This window comes from Ahaetulla prasina, chromosome 16 (genome assembly GCF_028640845.1).
Source record: "Ahaetulla prasina isolate Xishuangbanna chromosome 16, ASM2864084v1, whole genome shotgun sequence".
Taxonomy (NCBI): Eukaryota; Metazoa; Chordata; class Lepidosauria; order Squamata; family Colubridae; genus Ahaetulla; species Ahaetulla prasina.
The window spans coordinates 10380641-10408185 of record NC_080554.1 but is presented as its reverse complement, the minus strand read 5'-3'; the positions used below and the strand labels follow the sequence as shown (position 1 = coordinate 10408185).

General features: G+C 43.2%; 1 protein-coding gene across 1 annotated transcript in view; it reads right to left on the bottom strand.

Annotated features, from left to right (window-relative positions):
- Positions 1 to 26356, bottom strand: part of SH2D3C (SH2 domain containing 3C) — a 52492-nt gene extending 26136 nt beyond the window's left edge. The window contains exons 1-3 of the mRNA XM_058159311.1: positions 26246 to 26356; positions 19874 to 20702; positions 6707 to 6746 (exon numbers count right to left, since the gene is read on the bottom strand). Coding sequence (XP_058015294.1) covers positions 6707 to 6746; positions 19874 to 20702; positions 26246 to 26282 — 906 coding nt within the window. The 5' untranslated portion in view covers positions 26283 to 26356. The remainder of the gene's footprint in view (positions 1 to 6706; positions 6747 to 19873; positions 20703 to 26245) is intronic.
- Positions 26357 to 27545: the final 1189 nt, after the last annotated feature.

Genomic DNA, 27545 nt, shown 5'->3' with positions numbered 1-27545 from the left:
CTTAGCCAGCGGAGGAGAGAAATCCACCCCAGCCCTGGGGTTGCCATGCCCCAAGCGGGGGTGGGCGGGGGTCCCAAGCCCCTTCCCCTCCCCTCACCTGCACTTGCATGAAGGAGCCGCGGTAGAAGCAGCAAGCGGCGGCCGACAAAGCGCTCCAGAGGCTGCAGCGGTCCGTCATGGTTCCGTCCGCCGCGGGCACCCGGCTGGAGATCCCGCTCCCGCTTCTGCGGCGGCGGCGGCGCTTTAACTTCAGCCGCGGCTGCTTCCCACATTACCTCATCCCTCGGCGGGGGCGGGGCGGGGGCGGAGCCTAAGGATGGAGGGGGGGGCGGACAGCTGTGTGTGTGTGTGGGGAGGTGTCCCCTAGCCCCCACACAGCATCCCTTCCCCGGGCTCAGGAAGGATGCAGCCAGGGTTTGGAGGGTCTTTATCTCTGCTGGGTTGCATCCTTACAACCCCTCCCCTGGGTCAGTCACTCCCCTCCCCCCCCCTTTTTTTTTGCTTTGTTTCTCACCTGTCCCTTTCTGCCCCCTTGGTGCCCACCTTCCGCCTTTTCCCCTGCAGGGCTGCCAGGCTCAAGAATGCATTCACACAACCTCCTAAGACCCCCTCTGGTTAAAACCTATCCAGGGATTTGCAGCCTGAGAAACTTGGATTTGTCGGACTCCGGCGCAAGATCTCCCGACTGGCTGGCGGGCGGCCCAAAACCACCCATGGCTAAAAGTCAGCCCTCTTGCTCCAGGTTGGGTGTTAATCGGGCTGCGGGTTCAGGAAAGCACTCCCAAAAAAAGTGCAAATAGATAGACAGCTGTTTCTATCTCCATAATTTGTCTTTGGGAGCTGAAAATAACCCTATCCCAAAGGTGTTTTTCTTTCCAAGAGGCAGCTGGACTTTCTGGTTTTTAACAGAGTTGGAAGGGACCTTGTAGGTCATCTAGTCCAACCCCTCCCCTCTCCCCGCCAAAGCGGGAGACCCTACACCATTTCTGACAGATGGCAGTCCAGTCTCTTCTTCTTGAAAGCTTCCAGGGATGAAGCTCTCACAACTTCTGAAGGCAACATCTGTTCCATGGGTTGATTGTTCTCACGGTCAGAAAATTTCTCCTTATTTCTAGGTTGAATCAATCAATCGATCAATCAATCAGAATAGAGCTGGAAGGGACCTTGTAGGTCATTCAGTCCAACCCCTGCTCTGCCCCTACACCGTTTCTAACAGATGGCAGTCCAGCCTCTTCTTGAAAGCTTCCAGGGATGAAGCTCCCACAACTTCCGAAGGCGACTTCTGTTCCATGGGTTGATGGATTGGTCGATTCTGTCAATCAGTGGCACAACAACCCAGTAGAGCAGGCTGATAGAACAGATAGTCCTCGGTTTACAACGGTGCATTTAGTGACCATCCAAAGTTACAATGGCACAGAAATAAGTGACTTATGACTGTTTTTCACAGTTCCGATTTTTGCAAATGAAGACATATCGCTTCTCATCCGAGTAGCTTCTTCAACTCTGACTGGACGGTGGCGAGGTATGGAAGGATAACCCTATGGGTAATCCTCGATTTATGACCACAGTCGGGGGGCCGGATTACTCTTGCTAAACAGTGTGGTTGTTAAGCAAGTCACGCTCGATGGGGAGCTGCTGCAGAAATGGCTTGGCTTGGCATTCTTGCAATCTTTAAATCCTTCACATACTGCCAGGCATTAAACTTAATGCAGAGTTTATCCCAGAGTTTGACCTTGGCCGATTCTCGACAATGGTGCATTAAATATCATTTTAATGTCTCCAAGCAGGTTTTTAGTTTTTTTCCGGCCTCTGGCACGTTCTGCCCCAATATTCAGTTAAGGGCTTGTGGTCCAACTGGACAAGCTACGTAAGCGTGCGTCTTTCTTCCCAGCGTATGCTTGCTGACGCTAGGAGTGGGCTGTTAATACCCATCATCCTTCACCGCCATGCAGTGACGACTTGGAAGAAATGGGCGGGGGTCTTCGTGGGTCTTTTGGGGTAATAAATGATGAGCTTGAAAGCCCATTGGCTGAAATCGGAATTATGGGATCAGACCCCAATTAAAATCAGAGAATTTTTTAGGACTCCCGTCCCCAAAATTCCAGCATCTAATACCTGCCGAAGGACCATTTAAGCAAACATGTTTTACCTTGAGCTGAAAAAGACAGGACGAAGGGGGGAAGGCGTGGTTTTATTTCCTGTGGCAGGGAGTTCCACAGTCTGGGAGCAGCCCCCCCAAAAAGACCCCCTCTCTTAGGAAACCAGGTGGTTAAAAAGGGGAATGCCTCCCCCCCTCCTTTGCCAAGGTGCGTAACTCTGTAACCAAATCTTGCAAATCCAAGGCAATTCTTGCCATTTTCTTAGAGGATCACAACTTTGGGTGGGGATTTGTGACAATCTTCGTCATTTTTAAGGGGGGAATGTGTCTATTTTCACACAGCTTTTATTATCAGCTGGCGGATGGGTGGATGATAAAATCCTGTTTCTGCCCTGCTTGGTGTCTAATCTGTCACCCGGGAAGTTTAACCTCTCTGTACAAAACTCAATAAAACCCATTTTTTGTGGGGAGAGGAGAAGTGGGTGAAATGGCTACAAAGAGTGGAACGAGCTCTGTTTAATCTCTGGCCCAGTTCCAGCCAACAAGCCGGAAAACTTGAGTTGTAGCTGTGCCACGCGCCCCCACCTACCACCTTCCAAAGGCGTGTGACTTTCGTGGCTCTCTTCCGTTGCACAAAATACTTGGAATGATTTCTCAAGAATCCCGAGAATTATTTCTTTATGCTCAGCCATTTTCCCCCGGCCTCATTTTGAACACGAGCCTCGTTTGGGGGGGGGGAGCTTCCGTTCCCGGTGCCCTCGAAGCAGCTTGCAAATTGCTGGCAATTCTTCCCATTTTAAATTGCAATTGTAAATTTCCTTGCTTAATGTCCCAGGGCCATCTGTCCCATTAGTGGGGGGGGAGGGAGAGGTAACCATCCATCCATCGCTCCCTTCCAGCTTTTGGGCGTTTTTTAAAAACTCTGCAGAGTGACCCTCCGCTCCTAAGGGCAACGGCCGTGGCCCCTCCGCCCCTTCGCCTCTGCCTTGCTAAAAAAGGAGCGATGCCAACTCTTCTCTTGCCCGGTTTTTGTGGACCCAGGCGGCAGCTGCAGCTGGAAGGCGATGCCAGGCAGCAAGAATGCTTGGCAGCGACTCAAGTGGTTTGAGAAGAATTCTCACCTTCTGGTTGACGCTTGGCAGCTTCCGAGCGTGGCGCTTTCCTAGCCAGAGGCAGACGCTGCCAATGCCCGCTGAAAATTTATTTTGCTTGCCCCTTGTAAGGAACTGGCTGCAAAAGGAAACTGGCTTTCGACTACGTTGCATCCATTTATTTCCACCCGGTTTTCGGTTACTCCCTTTGCAATAATCAGCATTTTCGACCCGTGTTTCCCCGTAAATAAGACCGGGTCTTATATTAATTTTTGCTCCAAAAGACACATTAGGGCTTATTTTCTCGTTAGGTCTTATTTTGGGGTAAATATAGTTCTAAATGCATCCATCTGGCTGACAACCTTAACTGGGGCTTATTTAGGGGAAGGGCTTATATTACGAGCATCCTAAAAAATCACGCTAGGATTTATTTTCCGGTTGGGTCTTATTTGGGGGGGAAAATGGGGTATCTACCATCTTCATTCTCACCCCTGCTCTTGTTTCCTTCTGCAAAATTGATGCCACTCCTTTCATCCTTGCAGCTCGGGGTTACAGTTCTGCAGCCTGAATTGTTGTGCCATGGCTATTGTGTGACCCTCCCATATATTCAGCCGAAGGCTCTGTGGTCAGGAGCTTACGCGGGGCACGTCTCGCTGTCTATCATGACAGGTTAAAAATCACCCAAGCGGGTCTTAAAATGCCAGATATTCTTAAGCTGAGGAAATGCAGTACGAGCATCAAAGCTTGAGTCACTGGCCCCAACAGAAAGGGTGCGCAACTTGGGCGTTCTCCTGGATGGACGGCTGTCGTTTGAAGACCACCTGGCGGCCGTCTCCAGGAGAGCTTTTTACCAGGTTCGCCTGGTTCGCCAGTTGCGCCCCTTCCTTGACCAGGATGCCTTATGCACGGTCACTCACGCTCTAGTCACTTCTCGTCTGGATTATTGCAATGCTCTCTACATGGGGCTACCCCTGAAGTGCACCCGGAGGCTTCAGTTAGTCCAGAATGCAGCTGTGCAGGTGATTGAGGGAGCCACACGTTGCTCCCACGTAACACCGCTCCTGCGCAGTCTGCACTGGCTACCTGTGGTCTTTCGGGTGCGCTTCAAGGTGTTGGTTACCACCTTTAAAGCGCTCCATGGCTTAGGGCCCGGGTACTTACGGGACCGCCTGCTGTTACCCTATGCCTCCCACCGACCCGTACGCTCACACAGAGAGGGTCTTCTCAGGGTGCCGTCCGCCAAGCAATGCTGGCTGGCGGCCCCCAGGGGAAGGGCCTTCTCTGTTGGAGCACCTACCCTCTGGAAGGAACTTCCCCCTGGTCTGCGTCAATTACCTGACCTTCGGACCTTTCGCCGTGAATTGAAAACGTACTTGTTCATCCAAGCGGGACTGGCTTAATTCTTAATTCCTAATTCTTAATTTTTAAATTTTGAATTCTTTGAATTTTAATAATTTTAAATTGGGTATTCTGTTTTATTGGATCAAATTTGACGGTTTTTAAATTTTTCGGCCATTTAGAATATGTTCTTTTAATTTGTTGTTTTAAAATTGTATATTGTATTGTTTTAATATGGCTGTACACCGCCCTGAGTCCTTCGGGAGAAGGGCGGTATAAAAATCTAAAAAATAAAATAAATAAATAAATAAATAAATCTTTGCAAGGAATACATTTTGGGGGCCTCAGTAAGATTCATATGCTTTATAACAGGGGTGAAATGCAAAATTTGTTACTATCGGTTCTGTGGGCGTGGCTTGGTGTATGTGGGGATAATGTGACTGGGTGGGCGTGGCCAACTTTTTTTTTTTTAACTTTTAAAAGCATTTTTTTTACAACCTCTTCGGATGAAGAGGTTGTAAAAAAATGCTTTTAAAAGCCTGCAATGATCGGGCAACTCAGCTGGGCTCGCCAGACGAAAAAAAGCTTTTAAAGGGTTCTGATGATCCCAGCTGAGTTGCCTGATCGCCAAAACCTTTTTAAAAAATTTTTAAACAGACATATATAAAAAACATCTTCAATACAAATACAAGCAGTATGTCGGTTGGTTGATTACAAATCTTTTGTGCAATTTCACCCAATTCGTATCTTTTAACTGATCTAATTTCACATTTTACCAATCTGATATATATCTGTGAGTCCGTTATTCATTTGTTTAACTATAAGTATTTCTTCCCTCACTTCATACAAAGTATTCTCAATTTTGAATTAATTACGTTGCATCGTTCATTTCACCATCTTGGCTCAAACAGCTGATATTCCGTTTTATTTTATATATTTCAACAATCCTTACATTATAAAAACCTCTATCAAATTTGATTAAACGTATTTTTTTGTCTAGCCACTGATAAAATAAGTCCCGTATCTTGTAATATTGTTTATCTTCCTGCTCCCTAATTTCAAATGTCAATTTGCTCATTTCAGTGCATTCCATTATTTTCTTGATGACTTCATCATGCATTGGTATTTTCTCATTTTTCCAATTTTTAGCAAACACAATTCTAGCTGCTGTTAATACATTCACAATCAAGTATCTCATTTCTCTATCGTAAGTTTCAAGTAAGATCCTCAATAAAAAAATCTCTGGTTTAAAGCCAGAACCTTTTAAAAGTCTTTTTTTTTTTTTACAATCACTTCGGCCGAAGAGCTTTTAGAAAACATGCTTTTAAAGGGTTCTGTTGTCACTCGTCCTTCCTCCTCCCCTCAGCCGGGCCCCTCCCGTCTCCAACCAGGCCTTTTATCAGACTCCGAGTCTGATAATGAAGATGAACCGCCTGTCATGCCTCCAGCCCCCGGCCCTGGCCCCATGCCCGGAGAGTCCAGGAGTGAAAGGACAAGCCCAATAAACCTCACTCCTACAGCGTGTGAGCAAGAAGCCAGCCAGGTGCTGGAATTACTGACAGCAGATCCACCTGAAGACAATTCAGAGTGGGAGGATCCTTGCTTCCGGAGATCTGAGAGGCGACGCCAGCAGGAGGAGGGGTGGGGCAGGCCTGGATAAATGCTGAGTCATGGAACCACACCCCACAGCCTATATAAAGGACCTGCTTTTGGCATTCCAACCTTGAGTCAAGCAAAGTCTTAGCTAATTTGCTGATACCGGACTCTATTGCTGAAGTCACAATTTGGACTCCTGCCTGCCCTGATAAACCTCGAAGGAACTTGGCAAGCTGCAAAGGCTTTGTTTCCCAGTGTGTTACGGACTTCCTTGACTCGTGCGTTGGAGTGGGAGTGGGACACGACAGGTTCTGATGATCCCAGCTGAGCCGTGCGATCATCAGAGGCTTTTTTTTTTACTTTTAAAAACATTTTTTTGGCCGAAGAAAAAATGCTTTTAAAAGTAAAAAAAAACAACCCTCTGATCATCGCGTGGCTCAGCTGGGCATGGGGGTGGGCAGGGATTTTAGCTAACCATTCACCGCTATCGCTACCGGATCGGGTGATCCGGTCCGAACCGGAAGCATTTCACCCCTGCCTTATAATCAAAAGAGGAGAAAGGAGAGAGAAATGGTTTCCTTACCTTAACATATTCGCTCGACGATCCTAATCCGTCAGGTTGCCTAGAAATAAAGAGCATTGTTAGAAATGAGCAAAAATCAGTCAAAATACCAGCAATTTAATGGAAGCTTAGGCCAAGTAGAGAAATGTTGCGAAAATAAACCAACAGGGCACAGTTATAGTAGACAAAATGTGCGGCTGTAATACTTTACCCGCTTTTAAATATTGAAAGCCGTCTTTTAGACAGCACTTTATTTATGTTACTTATTAAAATTATATGCCGCTGGCCTCACCTGCCAGGGGCCTCTTTGAAAGCTCATCGCTGGCTACCTCCACCCGCTCCTTTGAAAGTCCTTAGAGGTTTCTATACTGACCACCTTGGTTTAGAACTGTGGTGGCGCAGTGGTTAGAAGGCGGTACTGCAGGCTACTTCTGCTGACTGCCAACACTTCTGGCAGTTCAATTCCCACTAGCTCAAGGTTGACTATCTGTCTGTCTGTCTGTCTGTCTATCTATCTATCTATCATCTATCTATTTATCATCATCATCTATCATCTATCTATCATCTACCATAATCAATCTATCTATCTAACTATCTATCTATCATCATCTATCTATCTATCTATCTATCTATCTATCTATCTATCTATCTATCTATCTATCTATCTATCTATCTATCTATCTATCATCATCATCTATCTATCATCTATCTATCATCTACCATAATCTATCTATCTATCTATCTATCTATCTATCTATCTATCTATCTATCTATCTATTTATCATCATCATCTATCTATCATCTATCATCTACCATAATCTATCTATCTATCTATCTATCTATCTATCTATCTATCTATCTATCTATCTATCTATCTATCTATCTATCTATCTATCTATCATCTACCTATCTATCTATCTATCTATCTATCTATCTATCTATCTATCTATCTATCTATCTATCTATCTATCTATCTATCTATCATCATCTATCATCATCTAGCTATTATCTATCTAGCTAGCTATCATCTGTCTGTCTGTCTGTCTATCTATCTATCTATCTATCTATCTATCTATCTATCTATCTATCTATCTATCTATCTATCTATCTCATCCTAGCTATATAACTATCATCTATCTATCTATCTATCTATCTATCTATCTATCATCTACTTATCTATCATCATCAATCTATCTATCTCATCCTAGCTATCTAACTATCATCTATCTATCTATCTATCATCCAGGCCCAGATTGTTGGGGGCAAAATGCTGACTCTGTAAACTGCTTAGAAAGGGATGTAAAGCACCGTGAAGTGGTATATAAGTCGAAGTGCTATTGCTATCCATCCATCTGGCTGAACTGAGCGTAGGCGCAAACCTACATTTCAGCAAACCATGGCTAAAATGTGATGAATGACCTCCGTTGAATGACCTCTGGTAGCTCTCAGATACATTTTGGTATGTATCTATCAATCAATATTTCCTCTAGCTTTGAGCTGCCTCTGCTTTCTAGTTAAGAATACATGGAAAGCTTTCAGCAATTTTTTTCCGCTTTGTGCCTCGAAAACTAAACAATGACATCATTGCATTAATAGAGTATTTTGCTCATAATTCTGCATCACCAGTTGTGCTCTTTTCAAGACTTGGCATCCATCTATTCCTTTGGCGAATTCAGAACGCTGTTTAAACAGATTACCAGAGTTGGAAGGGACCTTGTAGGTCGTCTAGTCCAACCCCCGCCCAAGCAGGAGACCCTACACCAATTCTGACAGCTGGCAGTCCAGTCTCTTCTTGAAAGCCTCCAGTGGTGAAGCTCCCACAACTTCTGAAGGCAACTTCTGTTCCACGGGTTGATTGTTCTCACTGTCAGAATATTCCTCCTGATTTACAGGTTGAATTTCTCCTTGATCAGTTTCCGTCCATTGTTCTTTGTCTGGCCTTTGGGTGCTTTGGGAAATAGGTTTACCCCCCTCCTCTCTGTGGCAGCCCTTCGAATATTGGAAGACTGCTGTCATGTCTCCCCTGGTCCTTCTCTTCACTAGACTAGCCAGGCCCAGTTCCTGCAATCGTTCTTCATATGTTTTAGCCTCCAGTCCCCAAATCATCTCGGTTGCTCTTCTCTGCCCTCTTTCTAGAGTCTCAAAATCTTTTTTATAGTGTGGTGACCAAAACTGGATGCAGTACTCTTAAGTGTGGTCTTACTAAGGCTTTATAGAGCGGTATTAGCACCTCCCTTGATCTTGATTGTATCCCTCTGCTCATGCAATTTAGGATTGCTAGTTGGCTTTTTTGGCTGCTGCCACACACTGCTGTGTTATAGACAAAGCTGGTAGCCTGTAAACTCTTTGTAAACAGCCGTGCTGGGCTGTTTGGCCGTGACAATGGAGGGCTGTTGTTGTTTTTTTTGCTTTGATTCAACACGTGTTTGCTTGCTTTTTGCTTTCCCTGCCTGTCCCCCAGGATCAGAGAGGAAGCTGAGGATCGCATCAATGTGTGCACACACCTATTTCCTTGCCGCTTTCCCGCCCCATCTGTTTCCCCCCAAACATTAGGAACACCAAGGCCCATCTTGCAAGGACGGAAACGGCGGGGCTGGAGAAGAAGGACGAAAATAACTGGGAGGGTCCCGGGGTCAGCAACCAGGCGGACTTCCTGTGCTGGAAGTGGTTAGTCTTCATCCTTTTTTTTTGACCCTTTAGACTGATTTCTCCACCGAGAAGTAGGATGTGGCTAAGAATTAGGACATATTTTTCCTGTCTGTCGTGCAAGTTAAATTGTTTTCCCGGGCAGGAAACTTTTAACAGCCTAACTATTTTCTCTTATCCTTTACCCTTCTCTGTCAGCTGCACTCAGCCTCCTATCTAAGTTCATTCTTCTTTCTGCTTGTAAATGTCTCCCCTTATCTAGTTTAATAAAAAGAAGGACCAGGGGAGACAGGATAGCAGGGTTCCAATATCTCAGGGGCTGCCCCAAAGAAGAGGGAGTCAAACTATTCTCCAAAGCACCTGAAGGCAGGACAAGAAGAAATGGATGGAAACTCATCAAGGAGAGATGCAACCTAGAACTAAGGAGAAGTTTCCTGACAGTGAGAACAATTAATCAATGGAACAGCTTGCCTCCAGAAGATGTGAATGCTCCAACACTGGAAGTTTCTAAGAAGAGATTGGGCAACCATTGGTCTGAAGTGGTGTAGGGTTTCCTGACTGAGTAGGGGTTGAACTAGAAGACCTCCAAGGTCCCTTCCAACTCTGTTATTCTAAAGAGGCAGTGTTATCGTTTGATGGTTTATGAAGAACGGTGGCAGGAATCAGACGGGTCTAGTTTAACGAAAAGAAGGACTAGGGGAGACAGGATAGCAGTCTTCCAATATCTCAGGGGCTGCTCCAAAGAAGAGGGAGTCAAGCTATTCTCCAAAGCACCTGAGGGCAGGACAAGAAGCAATGGATGGAAACTAAGCAAGGAGAGAATCAATTTAAGAACTAAGGAGAAATTTCCTGACAGTGAGAACAATTAATCAGTGGGACAACTTGCCACCAGAAGTTGCGAATGCTCCAACACTGGAAGTTTTTAAGATGTTGGATAACCATTGGTCTGAATTGGTGTAGGGTTTCTTGCCTAAACATTTAATCTAGTCTAATCTGCCATGGAGGGAGGTGTTGCCTCTTCCTTGTCCAGCCCAGGGGCCTTTTTTTCAGACATATAAAACCCTGGGCCTCTTTGCCGAGCCGTTTGGATGAGACACAGAACGGTGACTCATGCCGAGATGAACCGGTTCTCCCGAGCTGCCTATCTTTCTCCATTTAAGAGCGAAACACTTAAATTATAAGAGCATCTTCTCCTAGCCCAACAGCAATGCGAAGGAAGGGAGGAGCCGGAGGAAGCTCCAGGGTGTAGGCAACGATATCCTGGTTTTTCACTAACCATGGTTTATCCTCCCCACCCCCACCCCGGCCGCTTGTCACGATAGGCCAGATTTGGCTTGGAGGCTAAATGTTTCAAGCCACCCCAACCCCCCATGTTGAGTTTGGGGGCTAAGAGTTGAACCGGCCAACCCTGGTTGCAAAACTTTCAAGCAAAGTTGGCCAGCTGCCGAGGGCGAAATCGGAAGCGTGGGAATCGATCTGCAAAATGCAAGGGATCTGCCTCCCTCCTCCAAAATAACCCCCTAAGGGCTCTTTCCCCACCCCCAAAAAAATTTTTTTTGCCGCTGTCTTCTCATCCCGAGCTTGATGGGCCTTTTTTTGCAGCTCCCCCAACCCCAGTTTCCGCCAAAGTTTTCCACGCAGCCCCGGAGCACCAGATGAAGACGGGCTTGGAAGCTGAAGGGTCAAGTTGGGGGGGGGAGAGGGGACCGTGAGAAAAATTCCAGGGTTGTGAATCAGGGTGTGGGGTGGGGGGAGATTCTGGGCAGGAAACCAAGAATTTTGAGAGCACCCAGGGACTAAATCTGAAGAAGAAGAAGAAGAAAAAAAGCAGAAATCTCCCAGCTGCTGTACCTCTAAGACCCCCCAAACTCCTGCCTAACTTCTCATCATTGCTGAACCAAACCTCCTCTCTAAATTTTCCAACCCCAGACTAAAAGACACAAACAGGCCAAGACCTACATATATATGTATATTCGTAGGTTTTCACGGGTATAGGTACATAGGTCTTGGCATATTCGGGTCTTTTCCCATGTAAGGGCAAAACAGTGTGTGTATATATATATATATATATATATATATATATATATATATATATATATATATATATATATATATATATATATATATATATATATATATATATATATACACACTGTATATATATATACTGTTTCACGGAAAATAAGACCCTGTCTTATATTTTTTTGAACCCTGAAATAAGTGCTTGGCCTTATTGCCATGCGCTCAAAAGCCCGATTGGCCTTATTATCAGGGGATGTCTTATTTTGGGAGAAACAGGGCATATTTATATGTATCTATGATGTATCTATCTATCTATCTATCTATCTATCTATCTATCTATCTATCTATCTAGAATAGAATAGAATAGAATAGAATAGAATAGAATAGAATAGAATAGAATAGAATTTTTTTATTGGCCAAGTGTGATTGGACACACAAGGAATTTGTCTTGGTGCATATGCTCTCAGTGTACATAAAAGAAAAGATACGTTCATATCTATCTATCATCTATGGCTTATTATTGGGATGTCTTATTTTGGGGAAAACAGGGCATATTTGTATGTATGTATGTATGTATGTATGTATGTATCTATGGCTTATTATCAGTGAATGTCTTATTTGGGGGGAAACAGGGTATATGTGTGTGTGTGTATATATATATATATATGTAGGTCTTGGCATATTCGGGTCTTTTCCCATGTAAGGGCAAAACAGTATGTATATATATATATATATATATATATATATATATATATATATATATATATATATATATATATATATATATATATATATATATATATATATATATATATACTGTTTCCCTGAAAATAAGACCCTGTCTTATATTTTTTTGAACCCTGAAATAAGCGCTTGGCCTTATTGCCATGTGCTCAAAAGCCCAATTGGCCTTATTATCAGGGGATGTCTTATTTTGGGAGAAACAGGGCATATTTATATGTATCTATGATGTATCTATCTATCTATCTATCTATCTATCTATCTATCTATCTATCTAGAATAGAATAGAATAGAATAGAATAGAATAGAATAGAATAGAATAGAATAGAATTTTTTATTGGCCAAGTGTGATTGGACACACAAGGAATTTGTCTTGGTGCATATGCTCTCAGTGTACATAAAAGAAAAGATACGTTCATATCTATCTATCATCTATGGCTTATTATTGGGATGTCTTATTTTGGGGAAAACGGCATATTTGTATGTATGTATGTATGTATGTATGTATCTATGTATCTATCTATCTATGGCTTATTATCAGTGGATGTCTTATTTTGGGAGAAACAGGGCATATTTATATGTATCTATGATGTATCTATCTATCTATCTATCTATCTATCTATCTATCTATCTATCTATCTAGAATAGAATAGAATAGAATAGAATAGAATAGAATAGAATTTTTTATTGGCCAAGTGTGATTGGACACACCAGGAATTTGTCTTGGTGCAGATGCTCTCAGTGTACATAAAAGAAAAGATACGTTCATATCTATCTATCATCTAGGGCTTATTATTGGGATGTCTTATTTTGGGGAAAACAGGGCATATTTGTATGTATGTATGTATCTATCTATCTATCTATGGCTTATTATCAGTGGATGTCTTATTTGGGGGGAAACAGGGTATATGTGTGTGTGTATATATATATATATATGTAGGTCTTGGCATATTCGGGTTTTTTCCCATGTAAAGTTGAGAGTATCTTGGCCTTGACTGGTGCCCCAAATTGACGTTGCTAAGTGAGACACCTGTGAAATGAGCCAGACCCCTTTCTTGCTGCATTTTTTAAATGCAGGCAGTTGTTAAATTAATAAAGCCATTGTTAAGTGAATCCAGCTTCCCCGCTGACTTGGTTTGTCAGACGGTCGCAAAAGGTGTGTGTGTGTGGGGGGGGGGGGGAAATCGCATGACCCCTAGCACATTGCCACTGTCGTAAAGGTGAGTCATGCCAACGGTCTGCATTTCGATCATGTGATCACAGGGATGCCGCCGTTAAGAGTGAAAAATGGCCTTAAGTCGCTTTTTTTCAGTGCCGTTGTAACTTTGAACGGTCACTAAGTGAGTTGTTGTAAGTCGAGGACTACCTGTATTATTATTTTAAAACTTAGTTAAAAACAGGAAAACCTTGATGGATAACTTGGTTTTCATATATTCTCTTAAATAAAACATACAGGTTTAGTGAATAGAATAGAACAGAACAGAATAAAAGGGCCTCTGGTGGCTCAGACTGGTAAGACAGTCTGTTATTAACACAGCTGCTTGCAATTACTGCAGGTTCAAGCCCCACCAGGCCCAAGGTTGACTCCGCCTTCCATCCTTTATAAGGTAGGTAAAATGAGGACCCAGATTGTTGGGGGCAATAAGTTGACTTTGTATATAATATACAAATGGATGAAGACTATTGCTTAACACAATGTAAGCCGCCCTGAGTCTTCGGAGAAGGGCGGGATATAAATGCAAATAAAAAAAAAGAATAGAATAGAATAGGAATATGGAATACGATAGAATAGAATATGGAATAGGGAATGGAATGGAATGGAATAGAAGAGAAGAGAAGAGAAGAGAAGAGAAGAGAAGAGAAGAGAAGAGAAGAGAAGAGAAGAGAAGAGATCTGTTAAAAAGAATAGAATAGAATAGAATATGGAATCGATAGAATAGAATAGAATAGAACAGAACAGAACAGAATAGAAACCAGAACAGAATAGACTAGAGTAGACTAGAGTAGAACAGAGTAGAATAGAGTAGAGTAGAATAGAGTAGGGTAGAATAGAGTAGAGTAGAGTAGACTAGAGTAAAGTAGAGTAGAGTAGAGTAGTTGAATTGAGTTGAGTTGAGTTGAGTTGAGTTGAGTTGAATTGAATTGAATTTTTTATTGGCCAAGTGTGATTGGACACACAAGGAATTTGTCTTCGGTGCGTAAGCTCTCAATGTACATAAAAGCTATAAGTGATAAAGCATGATTAGCTCATTAGGCCATATCAAAAAACAGAGTTCCAAAACACAAAATTGTGAATAAAATCCTATGAATACCATTCAAAATGAAATCAGGAGTAAAATGCAATAACTTTATATATATATATATATATATATATATATATATATATATATATATATATATATATATATATATATATATATGTAGGTCTTTGGTTATTCGGGTTTTCTCCCGCGTAAAATTGGAAGTGTCTTGGCGACGTTTCAACGAAGTCTCATTCGTCATCTTCAGGCTTCAGCTTCGTGCACGTATATATATATACACACTTCGTGTATATATGTGTGTGTGTATATATATACACACACAGAGAGAGATAGATAGATAGATAGATAGATAGATAGATAGATAGATAGATAGATAGATAGATAGATAGATAGATAAGTCAAATAAGACCAAATCCTATTTCAAGTATCACCCCTACAATCTACCCCAATTCGTCCCATGTATGTCATACGATCTCCGCCGAACCATTTTACCCAAATGCTGTGCTGTATTTAAATGTCCATTATCTAAACTAAGTCCTTTATCTTTGATTGTCTGGGTGTCATTGCCGCCATGTTGGGTTGAAGGCTTCCTCCGGCCTGTATATCCAGTTTACACCTCCTTTTACACTTTCTTTCCGAGTCCCCCTTTTTTTGCCTTTAACGTTCGCTTTTGTTTTTGTATCCTTCGGGTGGTTTAAAAGATTTTAAAACATACCCCTTCTTCATTGGCGAATGCATGAAGCCGATAAAATTCCAGAACACTTCGCCTGAAACCTAATCCTCTCCATAATCCTAAACCTAAAATTGCTCCTCCTAATAAAAGAACTTTACAAGTTAATATTAGATAAAAATAAACGATTTTACAATCATGGATAAAAGTCAGTAAAATAAGAGGATAGGGAGTTCACTAAAAGAAGTCACACGGCATGACGGATATATATATATATATATATATATATATATATATATATTCTGGCTTTTTAACCGTTTGCAGATGTCCTCAGCCAGCGTCTGATTCCCACGATGAGGCCAGCTCGGGTAATTTAATTCGGCAAGGAAAGGATGGTGGGAATATTTAAAAGACGATGAATACTTTTCCTAGCCGGTCAAAGAGCAATCTTGAAACGTTGCCCTTCAAAAAATAAAATCAGTTTGGTTTTTTTTTTAAGGGTACAAGAAAGCCTAACAATATTCTGTGTCGATGCTAAAATATCCTCCTTTTTTTGGATTGAAAGACCACCAGGGTGGGCTTGTACCTCCCCTCCCCATAAGGCATAAATCTGTCTTGCAAACCCCAGAGGCTGAGTTTATAGGAGTCATGTACAAACCAGACCACTGGAAACTTATCTGAACGAAGGAAAATAAAGTATTGAAGAATGATCTCAATCTTACTACTGGGCAGTATACTCCCAGCTCTTTACTGCTGGAATACACCTCCCATCTTCCCCAGCGAGGTGAGGCTGGAATGACACCCCAAAGCGATGGGACCGAACTAGGAACTGTGCAATTTTCCCACGGAGTCGGAGGGTGTCAGATTGGGACAGAGCCAACCGATTATTAGGGAAAGGACAGAGAAGGGAGTGGAGAGGGCTGAACTCAAACAGGAAAGAAAAAAATCAGGGTTATAATCCCTACAGTGGGATGAATTTGGAGCCTGGCCTATCTCACAGGGTTGTTGTGAAGCGGAATGGTGCAAAGAGGCTGCTTAGAAGAGTAAGCAGGAGATAAGAGGCCACGTTTCCTGCATCTCGGCTACTTTTGGTCGTAGAAGCAGCAGCTGCAATGTTATTATTAATCATGGTTTATTAGCCACCATTCTAATCAGGCACTGCAGCATCTTAAGCATGTTGTTCTGGAGGGATCCATTTGATTCAAACAGATCGTTATTAGGGTGGGGGAAAAAAATACTGGCCCCCTCCAATTTTCTTGCTCTCTATCTTGACCATCAAAATAACCGGCGTCTTTCTATCAGCGGCTGGGGTCTTTTTTTGAAACTCGCCGATTTTTTCTATTTATTTATTTTAAAAAAACAAACAAAACCTCCCGGCTTATTTCTCTCCGCAGACAGGAAACCCCAAACGGTTTTGAGAAGAAAGGGACCTACTTTCTCCTCCCAAAGCAATCAATTGGATCCTTTGATTAAACTCTGCAGAGGTTTTTTTCTTCTTCTGGAAGTAAAGAAAAAAAATTTGGAGGTAGAGGGTTGAGCAATCTAGAAGTCGGCCAGACAAGAGATGATGAACCAACAGAGAAAAGAGGGAAGCGGGGAAAAAAAGAAAGAAAAGAACTTTAAACATTTTTAAAAAAACAAAACAGTGACCTAAAGATATGGACCAAGATGTCAACGAACTTTCTGAATATTTGAAAAGTGGGAAAGTCTCGGAAATGTCGGAAAGCTAACGCTGAAAAAGAGAATTACGACGCTTGTTGTCTTCACTTGCTTTCATTTTTTAACCTGGCACGTAAACCGGGCTACTGTGGTTCGCAAACCACGATTTCTGGCCCAGCCGTTTTCGCTCTGAAAAAAAACATGACCTCCTACCTACCTGTGAGAACACAGCCATTGTCTCTTGCAAACTCTGGTTTATAATCTGGCTAATGTCACTTAACTTGACACCCCATAGTTAGGTGTCAAAAGGAAAAAAAAAACACCCCGCAGTTTAGCGCAATGGGCAGGCAAAACCAGGATTGTTGTCGTACTGTGGCAGCAATTGCAAATCGTGCCAGACCCTGGTTGAGATGTTTTGCTTCCCCGTCTCTCTAACTGGGATTCCAGAACCACACCTGAAGAACCGAACCCAACGCCGGGATGTGAACCAAGGCAAAATCCCGGCCAAATGAATTCCCGCTGGCCTTACCTGACGGAATCCAGGTTGGGGCATCGCATCCCCACTTCGGCCATTGCTTCTCCCCTGCCTGGTTGTATCTCCAGAGGGAAGGAGGGGGAAGTGGGGGATCTTCTCAACACTCCAACTAACCCTCCGTCCTGCTGCTCCGTCTCCTCTTGCTCTGCCAGCCTTGACCATCCAGACCCCTCCCTCCCTTCCTCCCTCCCTCCCTCCGGGCCTCGGTTTCTCCTCCTTCCCAAGTCCCCCGTCCCTCCCTCTTCCCCTGGAATGCAAAGCCCAGCCGAGGTTGGGAGCTTTCCTGCTCTTTGTCCCCTTGGATCTAGAACCCTCTCTAATCCCAGTCTCCTGAGATTACAAAGACCCCCCTCCCCGCCTCTTTTTGATGGTGAGAGAGCTTCTCAGAAGATTTGGGATGGTGGGGGGTGGGGTGTCCGTCTCTGGGGTCAGAACAAAGTAAGAGAAGATTCCTCATCTCATGGACCCTGGAGCATGGAAGCACCAGCCAAGTTGGAGCAGTTGAGGACAATTTGGTGGCAGGAGACCAAAGTTCTTTGGGTTGGTTTTTTTTTTGCAATGGTTGGCAAAAATCCCCTGACCTTCTCTTGTCCATCACCCAAGAGGGTTGTGTCCCTTCTATGAGATGGGTTGTTGTCTTTTCTCCCAACTCATTCCAAGGTCTCCCTCCTGCCCGCCTGTCATCTTCTGCCTGACATAATGGCCTCCTTCTGCTTACTATACCAGGGGTCTCCAACCCTGGCAATTTTAAGACTTGTGAACTTCAACTCCCAGAGTTGGGAGTTGAAGTCTACAAGTCTTAAAGTTGCCAAGGTTGGAGACCCCTATACTATACAGTCCTCTGTTAACAACAAAATACCTTATGCCACCAGACTTGAAATCCTGGGTTTAGAAAATTTAGAACTCCGCTGCCTTCAACATGACCTGAGTTTAACTCATAGAATCATCTGTTACAACGTCCTTCCTGTTGAAGACTACTTCAGCTTCAATCGCAACAATACACGAGCACACAATAGATTTAAGCTTAACGTGAACCGTTCCAATCTTGATTGCAGAAAATATGACTTCAGTAACAGAGTCGTTAATGCCTGGAATGCACTACAAGACTCTGTGGTCTCTTCCCAAAATCCCCAAAGCTTCAACCAAAGACTGTCTACTATTGGCCTCATCCCATTCCTAAGAGGTCAGTAAGGGGCGCATAAGAGCACCAGTGTGCCTACCATTCCTGCCCTAATGTTTCCTTTGATTGTATCCAATTTGTATGGTTATTTCATGCTTATGCTTATATATACTGTTGTGACAAATAAAAAAATATAAAAAATAAAAATAAAAAGTGGCCAAAATTGTGGAAACCTTTTGGGAAAAGTTGTATTTTCTAAAATAGAATAGAATAGAATAGAATAGAATAGAATAGAATAGAATTGAATTTTATTGGCTAAGTGTGATTGGACACACAAGGAATTTGTTTTGGTGCATATACTCTCAGTGTACACAAAAGAAAAAGGAAAAAAATACATCAAAAAAAATAAAACTAGCTAATAACACCACTTTTGGGGGTTTTTTTTTGTTTTTTTGGAGCAGTACCATGAAATTATATATCACTGAAAAGATAATTTAATCAAGAACGTAATGCCACATTTTTTAGGAAGGATTTGCTATTAGAATAGCCATTACAGGATAAAGAAGAAAAGGGAAACACGTAGAAAAAAAACGAGATATGCAGAAATGATCGCCATGTCAGTGAATACTTTGTTGGGTCACCTTTAGCATGAATGTCGGCCTTACAAGCAGTGGTGGGTTTCAAATTTTTTTACCACCGGTTCTGTGGGTGTGGCTTGATGGGCGTGGCATGGCTTGGTGGGCATGGCAGGGGAAGGATACTGCAAAATCCCCATTTCCTCCCCATCAGCTGGGACTTGGGAGGCAAAGAATAGATGGGGGTGGGGGGGAGTCAGAATTTTTACTACCGGTTCTCCGAACTACTCAAAATTTCCGCTACCAGTTCTCCAGAACTGGTCAGAACCTGCTGAAAACCCACCTCTGCTTACAACGTCTTCCCATGGAGTGAACCAAGTCTTTTAGTTCTGCAGCTGTTATAACATGAAACGAAGATTGAAGCATGGCTTCTATTAACTGGGTTTTATTGCTGGGTTGCTTCTGACGAACAAGTTTCTTAAGTCGGTTCTATAGATTTTCAATTGGGTTAAGGTCTGGGCTATTCCCAGGCCAATTCCAGCAGTGGAAATACGATTATCTTGAAACTCCCCTCCCCAAAAAAGTGGTGTTATTAGCCATCAAACCTCAAAAATACACTTTTCCCAAAAGGTTTCCACAATTTTGGCTGCTACTGTAGTAGGGCTGGTTTCTCTTGGCTGCAGAGGAGTTCAGTAAGCAGGTGAACGTCTATCTAGAGTTGAGCAACTTCTAGATAGTGGTGGACTTCAACTCCCAGGATTCCTCAGCCAGAGAAGTCCACACCTGTTGTTGAGTTTGAGATACACTATCCTAGAGGGCCTTCCTGGCCATACAATTTGGGGGAAGAGTGAGGGATTTTGGAAATGGAAGCTAGATCCACATTACACAAACACAACCCAACGAGTGATGGACCATTAACACAACCTTTTGGTTTCCAACAAAGTTACACTCTCTCTCACCTTTGTTCTAGGTCCTCCTCTAAGGTTGTCTCTTGGTCTCTAGCTTCCTTGGCAGTTTCCTCACGGGACGGGGTGGCTTCTGCGGGCAGATCTTGCTTGAGGTCTTGTTGAGTCATTGTCGGCTTCTTCTCTTTGGTGGACTTCTTGGACTGCCCAGCACGGGCTCTCGGCATGGTGCCCAGGTGACTGTAGGCGTCACAAGACTGGGCATAGTGAGATGGACTTAGGGGGAAGACTTCTAGGTCATCCTGAGCCCTCTCAAAGGGTCTACCTGTTCCTTGAAGACAATCCCGTTCTACCTGCTTTGGTTTCTCCTTTGTTCCTGGGCTGGACACCTCTCCAGGTTCAAGGAAACATTGGGAGGGCTTCTCAGCCCGGACCATCACTTCTGAGGAACCGCTTGGACCAACGTTGAGTAGAGAAGACGACCTCTCTTTCTCATTGGGTTCCATTCCTTCTCCACACGATGGAGAACCTGTCTGTGGAACATCAACTCTCCCCAAATCTCCAAGCTCTGGGGCCTTCTGCAACGTTGTCTCCAAGGCCTTCTCTGCCCCATGGCTCCCCACCTTCTGTCTTGTGCTGCCTCTGGGCATGGTGCCCATGTGGGTGAACATGTGGCTGGAGCGGGCATAATGCGACGGGCTTTTGGGCCCAGCGCCCAAGTCGTCTTGAGTGATCTCAAAGCTGAAGGTCAGGAAGCCCTTAGAAGAGAGCGACCCCCCTCCTCCGTGGGTCTCGGCATGTCTGGGGGCAACGGAGACTCTGCGGAAGCCGAAGCTGCGAGGAATGCTAGTCAGGCTCCCGAACCCTTTGAGCTTCAAAAACTCTGAAATAAAAACAGCAAGGGTCACTTACTTCCCAGGAAAGAATAACGGCTGAGATTTGCAAGATTTTGTTCGTGTGTGTGTGTGTGTGTGTTTTCCCCAAGCTTCCCCTGAACCTATTTCTATCTCTTAATTATCGGAAACAAGCCGCACGTTGTCGGGGTAATTTTTCCCTCCCCACCAGCCCTCTCTTCCTAGCATGATTTGGAAGGTGTTTTTTTTTTTTAAAAAAAATTCTGCTTAACAGGATGCAGAAAATTAGCAGCGTTTTTTTTTTGAATAGAGTTTTGTTCTGAAAGTTGAAGAGTAAAAATCGGTAACAAGTCAGATAAAGGAAGAAGGAAAAAAGGAGAAAGAAGAAGGAAAAAAGATAGAAGGAAAAATAGAAAAGGAAGTTCCTTCTTTAGATGTTTTTTCTTCTTCTACCTTTACAGCAGTTATGGGAAGAGTGGCCAACATACTTCTAAAGTTATATTGTGACTCTTCTATAATTTTTTCTATAGATAAATTGAACACATTCTGAACTGAACACACTCAAAACCGTAGAAATGGTCGTAGACTTTAGGAGAAACCCTCCCATACTTCCACCTCTTGCAATACTAGACAACACAGTATCAACAGTAGAAACCTTCACATTTCTAGGTTCTATCATATCTCAAGACCTAAAATGGACACCCAACATCAAAAATGTCATCAAAAAAGCGCAACAAAGAATGTTCTTCCTGCGCCAACTCAGGAAGCCCAAACTGCCCAAGGAGCTGCTGATCCAATTCTACAGAGGAATTATTGAGTCTGTCATCTGCACCTCTATAACTGTCTGGTTTGGTTCTGCAACCCAACAAGACAGACACAGACTTCAGAGGATAATTAGAACTGCAGAAAAAACAATGGCTACCCACCTGCCTTCCATTGAGGACTTGTATACTGCACGAGTCAAAAAGAGGGATGGGAAAATATTTACAGAGCCCTCGCATCCTGGACACAAAATGTTTCAACTCCTACCCTCAAAACAACGCTACAGAGCACTGCACACCGGAACAACTAGACACAAGAACAGTTTTTTCCCAAACGCCATCGCTCCGCTAAACAAATAATTCCCTCAACACTGTTAAACTATTCACTAAGTCTTCACTAGTATTAATCTTCTCATCATTCCCATCACCCATCTCCTTCCACTTATGATTGCATGACTGTATCTCTGCATGTATCCTTATGATTTATATTGTTTTCTAGTATGATTCGATTGCTTATTTGTACCCCATGACTACCATGAAGTGTTGTAACTTATGATTCTTGACAAATGTATCTTGTCTTCTTATGTACACTGAGAGCATATGCACCAAAGACAAATTCCTTGTGTGTCCATGCACACTTGGCCAATTAAGAATTCTATTCTATTCTATTCTATTCTATTCTATTCTATTCTATTCTATTCTATTCTATTCTATTCTATGATTCGATTGCTTATTTGTACCCAATGACTATCATTAAGTGATTCTTATGATTCTTGACGGATGTATCTTGTCTTTTTATGTACACTGAGAGCATATGCACCAAAGACAAATTCCTTGTGTGTCCACGCACACTTGGCCAATTAAGAATTCTATTCTATTCTATTCTATTCTATTCTATGATTCGATTGCTTATTTGTACCCAATGACTATCATTAAGTGATTCTTATGATTCTTGACGGATGTATCTTGTCTTTTTATGTACACTGAGAGCATATGCACCAAAGACGAATTCCTTGCATGTCCAATTACACTTGGCCAATAATGAATTCTATAGAATCATCAAAACCAGAGATCATGAGTTCATTTTTTGGAGGGTGTTTTTCGCAAAAAGTCCGTAACCGGGTTTTCCAGCCACCAATAAATGATTTTTATTTTCTAATCAAAGTTTAATCTAATCACTTCAGCAAGTACAAGCATCTTCATCAACTCATCCCTCTGTCATACGTATTTCCAAATCTTTCGATCTTTGTGCCCACAATAACCTTGCTATGGTTATCACGTATAAAAATTGAATGCTGTGACTTTGTTTTCCTAACTTTTTAAATCTATCACTCCCAAGAGGAGAAATGTAGTTTTAGGCACGTATGAATTTCCTCCCACTTATGACGGTATGACCGTAACTTGGTTGCTTGTATCCTTACGATTTATATTGATTGTTTTCTAGTATGATTTGATTGCTTATTTGTACCCAGTGGTGAAATCCAATTTTTTTTTACTACCGGCTCTGTGGGCGTGGCTTGATGGGCGTGGTGTGGCTTGGTGTGGCTTGGTGGGCATGGCAGGGGAAGGATACTGCAAAATCTCCATTCCCACCCAACTCTGGAGCCAGCCAGAGGTGGTATTTGCTGGTTCTCCGAACTACTCAAAATTTCCACTACCAGCTCTCCAAACTGCTCAAAATTTCCGCTACCGGTTCTCCGAACTACTCAAAATTTCTGCTACTGGTTCTCCAAACTGCTCAAAATTTCTGCTACCAGTTCTCTGAACTTATCAAAATTTCTGCTACTGGTTCTCTGAACTTATCAAAATTTCTGCTACTGGTTCTCCGAACTGCTCAAAATTTCTGCTACCGGTTCTCCGAACTGCTCAAAATTTCTGCTACCGGTTCTCCAAACTAATTTCCGCTACCGGTTCTCCGAACTGCTCAAAATTTCCACTACCGGTTCTCCAGAACTGCTCAAAATTTCCGCTACCGGTTCTCCAGAACCTGTCAGAACCTGCTAAATTTCACCCATTTGTACCCTATGACTATCATTAAATGATTCTCATGATTCTTGACGAATGCATCTTGTCTTTTTATGTACACTGAGAGCATATGCACCAAAGACAAATTCCTTGTGCATCCAATCGCACTTGGCTGATAAAGAATTCTATTCTACTCTCTTTCAATTTCTATTCTATTCTATTCTATTCTATTCTATTCTATTCTATTCTATTCTATTCTATTCTATGAATGAATTGAATATATTGATATTGTTTCCTGATTGCTTATTTGTACCCTATGACTATCATTAAGTGATTCTCATGATTCTTGACGAATGCATCTTGTCTTTTTATGTACACTGAGAGCATATGCACCAAAGACAAATTCCTTGTGCGTCCAATCGCACTTGGCCGATAAAGAATTCTATTCTATTCTATTTTTAAAACCCTCTGAAATCGGGCTTTTGAATCCTGACAAGATTCGCTTGCTGAATAAACAACATTTCGACACATCTGAGCTTCATATGACGGGCATAAGGTCTGGCCAGCTCATCTCAGCTTGAGACCATCATCCTGCCCCGGGAGGTAAACTCCACAACCCCAGTTGGCTGGGGAGGATGGGTGGGTGGGTGTTAGTTCAACACAACAGGAAGCCACTGTTTTCGGGTTAGAGTACCTAGAGATTGCGGAGCACGAATAGCGTGCGACATGCATGCTGTGAAGCTAAGTCTGCCCACTTCCTGGGGGGGAGTTTCCCCTTTCACGCTTCCTTCAGCTGACACCTGCTTTCAGTAAGTGCAAGGCCGCTGTTCTGTTTGTAGCTACTACAAGGTAGAAAGTGGCGCAGTGGTATCGGGCTAAGATCAGCCACGCATCAGATTCGACAGAAGAAAGGTTCTTTGGTGCTTTTTCCTCCCCCAAGAGACAATTGAACGAACTTTCTGGTTTTGTTTTTTTTCTTTGAAGACGTTTCGCTTCCCATCCAAGAAGCTTCTTCAGCTCTTGGAGGAGTCGGAGAAACTTCTTGGAAGAGAAGCGAAACATCTTCAAAGGAAAACCAGAAAGTCCTGCTGCATCTTGAGGAAAAAAAATAAAATATTTGGGACAACCATGACTTGGAGGGCTGAGAATCTCCACGGACAGGTTCAGAGGTAAAATCCAGCAGGTTCTGGAGAACCGACAACAGAAATTTTGAGCAGTTCGGAACAGTGGTGGGTTTCAAATTTTTTTACTACTGGTTCTGTGGGTGTGGCTTGGTGGGCGTGGCAGGGGAAGGATACTGCAAAATCTCCATTCCCACCCCACTCCAGGGGAAGGATACTGCAAAATCCCCATTTCCTCCCCATCAGCTGGGACTCGGGAGACAGAAAATAGACGGGGGCGGGGCCAATCAGAATTTTTACTACCGGTTCTCCGAACTACTCAAAATTTTCCGCTACCGGTTCTCTAGAACCTGCTGAAACCCACCTGTGGTTCGGAGAACCGGTAGCGGAAATTTTGAGTAGTTTGGAGAACCGGCAAATACCACCTCTGGCTGGCCCCAGAGTGGGGTAGGAATGGAGGTTTTGCAATATCCTTCCCCCAGGAGTGGGGAGGGAATGGAGATTTTGCAGTATCCCTTCCCCTGCCGCACCCACCAAGCCACACTACGCCCACCAAGCCACGCCCACAGAACCGGTAGTAAAATTTGGATTTCCCCACTGGACAGTTCCTTCTAGGTTCACCATTCAATCGACTCCTATTTGGGACAATGTGGACTAGCCTCTTAGAGAGGCAAATCAATAGCACAGTCTCGTCCTGAAGTCAGCTCCAGTTTAAATCTCCTGAGATACAAGGATTGACTTGAGTTTGTGGCCAAACGTTTATATGGCAGCTTCTAACTCGGGAATTTCTCAACCTTATCCACCTGAAGGTGTATGGATTTACCTCCCAGAATTCCCCTGCTGACTGGGGAATTCTGGGAGTTGAAGTCCAAGACATCATGAAGTGGACAAGACTGAAAAAATACTGCTGTAGCTCACACACAGAGACACAAGCACAGAGGATTTAGAAAGGAAAATCCCAGGCTGTAAAATAAAGTTTAAAAAAACAACAACCCACAACTGGATGGAATTGTAAATTGTAAATCCTGGATCCAATTGTAAATCATTTCTGCACAGCAGCCAAGACAATTATCGGCTAACGCTTAGAGCTGAATTTATTTCTGAGTTTTTACTTTTTACAGCAGCTCAGCCCAAACCTGGCCCACTCTGCCCCCAGAATCATGAGAGCTAGAAACTTACCTCTTTTAACATCCTGACTGCGGATCGCTCACCCTGCTTAAAACGGCTTTGGGCTAGGCGACCTTAAGCGCCTGAACGAACTATAAAACCAGCCAGCCCATAAAAGCAGCACTTTAAACATAAAAGCAGCACTTTAAATCAGGTTTTATCCATCTCTCGCTGGATGGAAGCAGGGACCGAGCAATCCAGCTGCCAAATTTCAGGGAAAAAATTCAAGCTGCAGCCCAGCCCTCCCAAGTCCTTTGCCCTATCCCCAAAATTGCAAAAATGTGGGTTTTTTGTTTTTTTTTGAACTCTCCTCCTCTTCTCTTTTTTCCCCCGCTTTGAACATTTATACAATTCAAGTCGGCCAATTAATTGATGTCCAGGAGTTTTGCTGGGGGAGGGAAAGAAATAATGCGGGTATCCCATTTGTGTCTCTCCAACCAGCATCTGTGCAAGCCACTCGGGCGCACAACTGGTGCCCCCCCCCGGGCATTTCCTGCCCCAAATGAACCAGCCACCAAACCTGCTTGCCCTCTTCCCACCCCACCTCCCCACACTTACTTTTCAAGCCACTTCTCTTCTTCTGGCTTTCAGCCATTTTTTTTCCCCCGTCCCTGTCCGATTCGGTCAGGGAAAGTTTTGCAAATGATGTGTCATCATCAATTTGTCCTGCCTCCCCTTCCTCTCCCACAGCCACCCAACCCACCCATCCACCCACCCACCCACCCATTGACGCCTCCCTCACTTGCTTTTTTTTTTTTTTGCTGGGTTTCCTCCCAAACTTGCACAAGATACGGCTGCAACCTGCCAATCACTCTCAAACCTCTCTCTTGATTTTACGAAAGGCCTTTTTTTAAAAAAATAATAATAAAATAAAATAAAATTGGAAACTCGGAAGGAACAAAACCAAACGCTTTTGAATTTACGAGGGAGGGAGGTGAGTTACCCTCTTGATTTCTCCAGCATGTCAAATCTCTTGATCTTAGGTGTAGATAGCATGTAAAAAAACACACAAAAAACCCCCATCTTTTCCAACATATACACGGGCCGAGATAAATCTGCCTCGTGCCAGGGTTAAAATTTAACCAAAAAACAGGCTGAAAAGAACAAGTTCTGCATCTCGATTCAAGCCACGGTTGTAGGACAGAAGTCGTACACGTGTTTCTGTTCCTCATTGGGTTTTATACGAGGAAACTACTTAACAAGAGCGGCCTTTTGTGCATTTTTAGGAAAGAAGAGTCAGCGTTGTGTTGCATCAGGTCTTTTCTGCCTCCTTCCCTTGTTTTCATCAAGTGTTATTTTTAGAGTAGCAGCGGTCTCTTTTTACGGGTTGTTATTTCCCGGGCAGGAATGGGGCGCAAGTTTTTATTTTATTTTTATTTTTTGCAACCATGTTTCAAAAGACAATGAGTCGTGATAGGAGAGAGAGAGAGAGAGAGAGAGACAGAGGCAGAGGGGGAAAAAAGAGAAAGAAGAAAAAGAAAGAGACAGAAAAGAAAGGGAAAGAAAGAAAGAAAGAAAGAAAAAAAGAAAATGAGAGATAAAACAAAAAGGATTTTTCAGAAAACTTAAATGAAAGACAGTAAATTAAATCCTCCTTATGTTTAGGTGTATAAATAAAAAGTCCAGATTGTGGGCAACTTTGTGTGAGAGCTTTTCCAATTTTTCTCCAAATTTAATTGCATGAATCTTCGCAAGAATGCATCCTTGGAGAGGCGAGGAAATTTTTGTTTCAGGCTTCTTCCCTTGTAAAAAACGGGGAGGAGGGGGCAAGTCTCGTCCATCATTCCCCCCCCCCAGCCCATTGTCTTCTCCAGAGCCCATCCTCCCCTCCAATTTCATCTTCCCTCCCAGAGCCCAT